Source organism: Corvus kubaryi, unplaced genomic scaffold (genome assembly GCF_017639235.1).
Source record: "Corvus kubaryi isolate FWS band 111438036 unplaced genomic scaffold, C.kubaryi_AGA036_p1.0 37219, whole genome shotgun sequence".
Classification (NCBI taxonomy): Eukaryota; Metazoa; Chordata; class Aves; order Passeriformes; family Corvidae; genus Corvus; species Corvus kubaryi.
Window position 1 is genome coordinate 212145 of NW_024581062.1, and position 7996 is coordinate 220140.

The window sequence follows — 7996 nt, forward strand, 5'->3', positions numbered from 1 at the left end:
CCCCCCCTCCTCTCGCCGTGGCGGTCACGTGGCGGCGGCGCCGCCCCCGGTCGGTGCGGACGGGCCGGGGCCGCCCCGGGAGCGGCGGAGCCTCGGCCGGGCCCCGCGGGGTCTATGGGGAAGGCGGCCGCGCTCTGCGGCGGCGGCACCCGCGGGCTGGTCTCGCTCCTCAGCGCCGTCCCCTGCCTGGCCTGCCACGAGCTGCCGGCCATGAGCGGCGAGCCGGGAGGCCGCGGCGGCGGGGGCCCGGCGGGGGGGCCGCCCGCCGCTCCCCCGGGCTCCGACACCTACAAGGGGTGGCTCTTCAAGTGGACCAACTACCTGAAGGGCTACCAGCGCCGCTGGTTCGTGCTCAGCAATGGGCTGCTCAGCTACTACCGGTACGCACCGGGACCCGCCCCGACGCCCCCCGGGCCCCCCGTGACCTTGGGGCCGGGCTGAGCCCCCGCGGCGTGAGGAAGGCGGGTCTGGGCCCCCCGCACCGAGTTGGGGAGCGCTCGGTGCCCCCGGTGCCAGCTGGGAAGGAGGGCGGCTGTCACCATCCTCCCCCCGCGGCTCTCACATCCCTGTCACCGGGGATGTCACCTCCCGGTCCCCGGGATTGCCACATCCCTGTCGCCGTGGGTATTTGAGGGGGTGGCGGGGGTCTGCACCCCCTCAGCCTCCCGCAGCTCCCGGATCCCGCTGTCCCTCCCAGCAGCTCTTCCCGGTGGCCTCGTGTGTTGTCACCCGCAGGGACACCTGAGCCCGGCCGGGGGGGGCCTTGTCCCTCCATTATTGATGGGGAACCGGAGCCTTCGGCAGCTGCCGGCTCCGGTTACACCGCCGGCGGCGGGGGGGACACCGGATTGGGGGTGTCCCGGCTGGATGTCACCTCTGTCACGCGGTGACGTGGAAGGGGAGTGCCAGCCCGGCGCGGCCTCGCTGGGACTTCACCTTCGTCCCAGGCCGTGCCAGGATCCGGGAAGCACCGGATTCCTGAGGCTCCAGGATCCCTGAGGCCACTCCCGGCGGCTGTGGATTTGTCCCCCCACAGAGCGACATCCCCAGCCTTGGCCCTGCTCCGGCGCCAGCAAACCCTCCCTATTAATAGCCCTGGCTGGCAGACCGGGAATGCCGAGCCCCCTGCGTGGCCCCTGGAGGGCTCATCCCGGGGATCCCCGCCCTGCCCTTCCCTCACCGTGGCCTTCCCGCGCAGATCCAAGGCGGAGATGGGTCACACGTGCCGCGGCACCATCAACCTGGCCACGGCCAACATCACCGTGGAGGATTCCTGCAATTTCATCATCTCCAACGGCGGGGCCCAGACCTACCACCTCAAGGCCAGCTCCGAGGTGGAGCGGCAGCGCTGGGTCACCGCCCTTGAGCTCGCCAAGGCCAAGGCTGTCAAGATGCTGGAGGAGTCAGGTATGGAGTTCCTGGATCCGTGGCAGGGTGAAATTCCAGGGCTCAACAGGACCCAGGGTAGGACTCCACTGGCCCCAGGGCAGGATCCCTGTGCCCTCAGGGTGAAATCCCAGTGCTCAACAGTGCCCAGGGTAGGATCAGTGTCCCCAAGGTGGGATCCCAGTGTCACACAGGCAGCAGCAATTCCAGGACAGGATCCCAGTACCCCACGGGACCCAGGGCATGATATTAGTGTTCCACAGGACTCAAGACAGGATCCCAGTGCCCCCAGAGAAGAATCCCAGACCCACAGAGCACAGGATCCCCAGTGTCCCCAAGGCACCATCCTAGTGACCCCAGGGCAGGATCACAGGGCAACATCAGTGCCCTTAGGGCAGGCTTCCAGTTCCTCACAAACCCAATGCCCCCAGGGCAGGACCCCAGTGCCCTGGGCAGCATCCCAGCAGCTCCAGCAAGAAGGTTTGGAAGGGGATGGCTGTGTCCATGCACGTGTGACCACAACAGCCTGGCATGCACAGAGAGTGTTTGGGAGCCCTCGGGGATTTGGGGATCCTGCCGTGCCCCTCCTGGCAGCCTCACCAGCAGCTCCTGGCGCAGTGTGACAATCCCACATTCCCTGTCCCTTCCCGCCCGCAGACGACTCTGGCGATGAGTCGGTGTCGCAGACGGACAAGACGGAGCTGCAGAACACCCTGCGGATCCTGTCCAGCAAAGTGGAGGACCTGAGCACCTGCAACGACCTGATCGCCAAGCACGGCACGGCCCTGCAGCGCTCCCTCAGCGAGCTTGAGGCCCTGCGGCTCCCTCCGGACAGCACGGACAAGATCAAGCAGGTCAACGAGCGGGCCACGCTCTTCCGCATCACCTCCAACGCCATGATCAACGTGAGTCGCCGTCCCGAGGATTCCGTAGCGGGGAAAGGCCCTACTTCCATACTGAGTGCTGTTTTCCCACAGGCCTGCCGGGATTTCATGATCCTGGCGCAAACGCACGGGAAGAAGTGGCAGAAGTCGCTGCAGCAGGAGCGGGATCAGCGGATCCGGCTGGAGGAGACGCTGGAGCAGCTGGCCAAGCAGCACAACCACCTGGAAAGGGCTTTCCGGGGTGCCACGGTGCTCCCCGCCAGCACGCCCGGCACCGGAGGCTCCAGCAAAGGTGGGGAGGGACAAGTGTTCTGCTCAAGTGTCCTCCAGATGCTTCCCGGCATTTTCCGAGCAAGGCTCCGCCTCTCTCACTCCACTGATCCCGAGGGATGTGTCTGTCCCATCTCACCCGTGTAGCCAAGTGATTCTGGCATCCACAACAGGGTCCAAAGTGGCTCCTCTGTGCCTTATCCGACACCCCTCGGAGCTGGGGTGGGGTGTGACCCTCACCTGGGTGGTGGTGACAGGGGAGCCTTCAGCGGGAACCTGGGAATGATGTCCCTTCCTCACCAGCCCCATCCCCTTTCCCAGATCTGTGCTGCCCTGCCAAAGGTGACCTGAGTGACGAGGACGACGACAACAACGAGTTCTTTGATGCCCCGGAGATCTTCCCCATGCCCGACATCATGGGCCACAAGTGAGTTTTGGGGGAGAGGGGGATCCCCTTGCTGCTCTGCCCTGCTCGGGAACGTTCACCCCCTTTCCCCCCTTCCCAGGAGAACCGGGAGCAACATCAGCGGCACCAGCAGTGATATCAGCCTGGATGAGCAGGTGGGATGGGTGGTTTATGGCTTGGGGGTGCCCCAATTCCTGTGGAAATGTTTTGGGAGGGGGTCACAGGGACATAACAGCCTTTGTCTCCCCTCTCTCCAGTACAAGCACCAGGTTGAGGACACCAAGAAGGAGAAGAGAACCCGCATTCCCTACAAACCCAACTACAGCCTCAACCTCTGGAGCATCATGAAGAACTGCATCGGGAAGGAGCTGTCCAAAATTCCCATGCCAGTGAGCACAGACGCAGCCGGCGGGTGGGTGTGGGGCACCCTGGAACCCCCTTTTTTGGTGTTCTTGACCCGTTTCCCTCTTCCAGGTGAATTTCAACGAGCCGCTGTCCATGCTGCAGCGGCTGACGGAGGACCTGGAATATCACGAGCTCCTGGATCGGGCGGCGCGGTGCGAGAGCTCCCTGGAGCAGCTGTGCTATGTGGCCGCCTTCACCGTGTCCTCCTACTCCACCACCGTCTTCCGCACCAGCAAACCCTTCAACCCGCTCCTGGGGGAAACCTTCGAGCTGGATCGCCTGGAGGAGAACGGATACCGCTCCCTCTGCGAGCAGGTGCAGCCGGCTCCTCTCTCCCCCAGCCTTTCCTGGGCTGCCGGGATGGCCGGCACTGAGCTGTCCCCAATCCTGTGTCCAGGTGAGCCACCACCCGCCGGCCGCTGCCCACCACGCCGACTCCAAGCATGGCTGGACGCTGCGCCAGGAAATCAAAATCACCAGCAAATTCCGAGGGAAATACCTCTCCATCATGCCTCTGGGTGAGCACCCCGGGAGCGTGTGGGGTTTTTGGGACTGCCCAAGGTTCCAGGCGTGGTTTCCAGCACAATTTCCCCTCCCTCAGGTACCATCCACTGCGTCTTCCACTCCTCCGGCAACCACTACACGTGGAAAAAAGTGACGACCACCGTGCACAACATCATCGTGGGGAAGCTCTGGATAGACCAGGTGGGAAGTCGTGGATGGGAGGTGTATGGAGGCGTGGATCCCTGGGGAATAGAGCATGGGTGGCTCTGACTGTCTCCTCTCCTCTGCAGTCGGGTGAGATCGAGATCGTCAACCACAAGACAGGGGACAAGTGCAGCCTCAAGTTTGTCCCTTACAGCTACTTCTCCCGGGACGTGGCAAGGAAGGTAGGGACACGGAGCCGTGGGACAGCCCGTGCTGCTCGTGACCACGGTGTGTCCTGATCCAGGCTGTCCCCTCTCCTGCCAGGTGACCGGGGAGGTGATGGACCCGTCGGGAAAGGTGCATTTTCTCCTGCTGGGCACGTGGGATGAGAAGATGGATTGCTACAAGGTCCAGGTGGGAACGGGCGACAACGGAGCCGAGGCGCGGCCGCGAGCCCACGAGGCCGAGGACAGCCGGCTGCTGCTGTGGAAGCGGAACCCGCTGCCGTGAGTGGGGAAAACGGGAGCAAGGCGTCCCCAGGAGCAGGGATGTGGGGCTGGCGCCAAGTCCCGTTCCTTCCCATGCCGTAGGAAGTACGCAGAGAACATGTACTACTTCTCGGAGCTGGCGCTGACCCTGAACGCGCCGGAGAACGGGACGGCCCCCACGGACAGCCGGCGGCGCCCGGACCAGCGCCTCATGGAGAACGGCAGGTGGGACGAGGCCAACGCCGAGAAGCAGCGGCTGGAGGAGAAACAGCGGCTCTCCCGCAAGCGCCGTGAGGCCGAGGCCGCCCGCGCCACCGAGGACGGTAAGGCGGGGCTGCTGGACAGGGATGTGCCCCCTCGGTGTCCCCCCCAGGCCCTGACCCCGCTGTGCCCGCCAGGGACGCCCTGTGATCCCTACAAACCGCTGTGGTTCGAGCGGAAGAAGGACCCGGTGACGCAGGAGCTGGCGCACGTCTACAAGGGGGGCTACTGGGAGAGCAAGGAGAAGCAGGACTGGAGCTTGTGCCCGGATATTTTCTGAGCCCGGCGAGGAGGAGGAGGAGGAGCGGCAGGGGGGGGAGGGATGAAGGCCGGGACCCCCCCGTCCATCCGTCTGTCTTAACTGTGTGTCCCCGCGCCTCGCCGTGAGCGCCGGCCGGGCTTTGCCTTAGCCCACCCAAACTGACCTTGGGGAGCAGGAGCCAACACAGCCCCGCCCCAGATCTGTGCTGGAGCGGAGTGGGGGGGGTCCCTTCGTCCCACCTACCTCCTCGGCACCCTGGGGTGGGGGGCACGGCTGCCCCCGGGGTGGGGGGCCCTGGGGAAGGCGCAGCGGGGCGAGCCCAAGGCTGGCCTTGGTCTCCCCCCCCTCCCCTTTTATTCCCGTTCCCCTTCACCCCCAAGAGTTTGGGTGCTTTTGGGGTCCGGGGGGGGCCAGACTCCCCCCCCCAGCCTGTTCTATAGGTGTATATTATATATATGTAGAGAGCAATCGGGGTCCCCTTCTCCCCCACAGCCCCCGGTCTGGGGGGTCCCCACCCTCCCCGGGGCGTCCCCCACACGTGGGGACCCCCCATGAGGTGCCTTCCCTGTAAGTTTAGGGCAGGGGGAGGACCTGGGTTTTGAGGGGGGGGTCTCTCCAGGGCACAGTGGGACCCCTACACCCCCAGACACTACAGGGGTGGGGAAATGCGCTGTGGGGGGAGTCTCTGCACCCCTGAACCTGAAATTGGGGCCGTTTGATGCCTTTTTATTTTATTTTTTCCTTTTTTTGGGTTGGTTCTTTTTTTTGTCTCCAGAAAAAGAACTAAATTAAAATCTGTGAATGCCCCAACCCTGTGCCTGCTCTGTGGGGTCGGGGAGGGGGTGCAGCCCTTCCCTGCGACTGAGTTTTGGGGGGATCCTCTACTCCTGTGGGGATCTGAGTGGCAGCACCCAAACAGGGACTTGAACCCCATTCCTGGGATTCTCCAGGTGCCACCTTGTCCAGTCCCCAGGCTCTGCTGCCCCGTGGTGGGTTGAGGGAGAATGGGAGGCGTCCCCTGGTGTTCCCCACAGGATTTGGGGTGCTGGGGAACCCCTGGGTGACTTTTGGGAGGGACCTTTGGCCTGTTCCCAGGGTCCCCTGTGGGCCGGGGGGCTTACCTGGTCTGTGAGGCTCCTGGGGACACATACGTGATGGTGGGCGGGGGGTCTGAGCGGCCCTGGGATCCCCTGGGGGCACTTCCATGGGGCGGGGATGTCCCAGGGGATCGTGAGGACCCCCGGGAGTGACGCAGGACCCCCCATGCCCTTCCCGTCCCCATGGTACGTGGCCTCTGATTGGCCAGCTGGCATGAGAGGCGCATGTTGATTGGTCGAACCCTCGCGCTGATTGGCCAGTTGGTTTGAGTGCCCGTTCTCGGAGCGCAGGCATTTTCCCGCCCGCCTTGGATTGGAGCGTTCTGATTGGTTGGCCGACCGCAGCGCGTCAGATCCAGCCAATGGGAGGGCGCAGCCTGGCCCTGGAGCCGCGGCCCCCGGCAGCCCCCCCGCTCCTTGTCCCCTCTGTGGGGCCCCCCCCGTCCCCGGCCCCGGGGGTGGCTCGGGTGGCCGGGGGGGACACCGACCGCGCGCCCCTCCCCACAACCACCGGACACATTCCTCCAGCCCCGGTCAAAGGGGTTTATTGGGTCCCCCGGCTTCCCCGGCCCTGCCACCCCCCCCGGTGGCTTTTGGGGTCGGGGGTCTCTACCCCATTCCCAGGTGCTCCGCTCCGCCTGTTCCCTCTGAACCCTGATGCTGGCAGAGCTCCCGGGTCGGCTGGCCGGGCAGGGAGCGGCTGAGGAGGGGCTGAGGGGTCATCCGGGGGTCCCCTCCTGCCCGGTGGCTCCGTTACCGGGACGACAGCATCATCACGAACTCTGCGGGGCGAGGAGGGCACGTCAGGGCAGCCGGGGCCCAGCCCCTGCCGCGGCCCCCGGGGAAGGAGGGGTCCCCTCACCATCGAAGTCCACGTGCCCGTCCCCGTTGAGATCCACGTCCTGCAGGATCTCGTCCACCTCCTGTGCCTTCAGCTGCTCCCCCAGCAGCGCCGCGATGGCCTCGCGCATCTCGGCCGTGCTGATCTCCCCGTCCCCGTTCATGTCGAACTGCGGCGCCCACGGGGTGGGGGTCACCCTCCCGCTGGCACCCCCAGCTCCCTGTGGTCACTGTCTGCTCTGCGCTTGTGGTCACCCCGTGGTCATCGTTTCCCCACAGTCATTGTCTCCTCCTCCCTGTGGTCACCCCGTAGTCCCCCATACGGTCACCATCTCCCCATGGTCTCCCCGTGATCACCATCCCCTTCACGCCCCCATCATCGTTGTCCCCACCAGGCTCTTTCCAGAGTCACTATCCCCACCCCCCATGGTCCCCTCATGGCCGCAGTGCCCCTGAGGAGGGGACGCCACGCCCGCTGTCCCCGAGGCGGCGGCCGTACCTCGCGGAAGGCGATCTTGAGCTCCCTCACGCCCACCATGTGCGCCGTCTCCTCCCGCAGCTTCGGGCCCATCATCTGCACAAAGTCTTCAAAGTCCACGCGGCCACCCACTGCCATGGAAAGGGGACACCCTCAGCACCCCAGTGACCCCCTGGTCCCCTCCCCGGCCCCCCGACCCCGCTCACTCCTCATCTTGATGTGCTGGGAGATCTCGATGAGCTCCATCTCAGTGGGCATGTACCCCAGCGTGCGCATGCAGGCGCCCAGGTCCTTGTAGCTGATGTAGCCATCCTGGTCCGTGTCGAACTCCTTGAAGGCGTCCAGCAGCTCTGGGCGTGGCCACGGGTGGGGACAGGGAGGACACTGTCAGGTGTCGAGGGTCACACAGACACCATGTCACCCCGGGGCAGGTCCCTTCTTGGATGTGGGAGACCCCTCCATGGCCACGTCCCCACGGCAGATCCCTCCATGAGGACATGCCCCCCATCCCCCTAGGCCCTGTTCCCACCCCAGATCCCTCCACGAGGACATGCCCCCCATTCCCCTAGGC

General features: G+C 65.4%; 2 protein-coding genes across 4 annotated transcripts in view; one reads left to right on the forward strand and one right to left on the reverse strand.

Moving 5' to 3' along the window:
- Positions 1–74: 74 nt before the first annotated feature.
- On the forward strand, positions 75–5820 carry LOC121661958 (oxysterol binding protein). Of its 2 annotated transcripts, XM_042022645.1 has the most exons (14): positions 77–380; positions 1199–1407; positions 2044–2291; positions 2364–2562; positions 2862–2967; positions 3047–3101; positions 3204–3335; positions 3421–3666; positions 3749–3869; positions 3953–4056; positions 4146–4241; positions 4324–4505; positions 4590–4810; positions 4886–5820. In XM_042022645.1, the coding sequence occupies exons 1-14, from the start codon at positions 115–117 to the stop codon at positions 5026–5028; spliced, it is 2328 nt and encodes a 775-aa protein (XP_041878579.1). In that variant the 5' UTR covers positions 77–114; the 3' UTR covers positions 5029–5820. The 2 variants fall into 2 exon arrangements, with proteins under 2 accessions (XP_041878578.1, XP_041878579.1); XM_042022644.1 differs by having other exon boundaries at positions 75–380; positions 4590–5820.
- An 816-nt stretch (positions 5821–6636) lies between these two features.
- The window catches only part of CABP4 (calcium binding protein 4), a 3618-nt gene continuing 2258 nt past the window's right edge, over positions 6637–7996 (reverse strand). The window contains exons 3-6 of one of the 2 annotated variants that reach the window (XM_042022647.1): positions 7632–7809; positions 7447–7556; positions 6970–7117; positions 6637–6889 (exon numbers count right to left, since the gene is read on the reverse strand). In XM_042022647.1, the coding sequence (XP_041878581.1) occupies positions 6861–6889; positions 6970–7117; positions 7447–7556; positions 7632–7809 (465 nt within the window). In that variant the 3' untranslated portion in view covers positions 6637–6860. The remainder of the gene's footprint in view (positions 6890–6969; positions 7118–7446; positions 7557–7631; positions 7810–7996) is intronic. The other variant, XM_042022648.1, reaches the window with a different exon arrangement.

Coding starts and splice junctions, on each gene's coding strand:
- LOC121661958 (XM_042022644.1), top strand. CDS start 115: ATGGGGAAGGCGGCCGCGCTCTGCGGCGGCGGCACCCGCGGGCTGGTC. Junction 381..1,198: donor GGGCTGCTCAGCTACTACCG/GTACGCACCGGG, acceptor CTTCCCGCGCAG/ATCCAAGGCGGAGATGGGTC. Junction 2,292..2,363: donor CCTCCAACGCCATGATCAAC/GTGAGTCGCCGT, acceptor GTTTTCCCACAG/GCCTGCCGGGATTTCATGAT.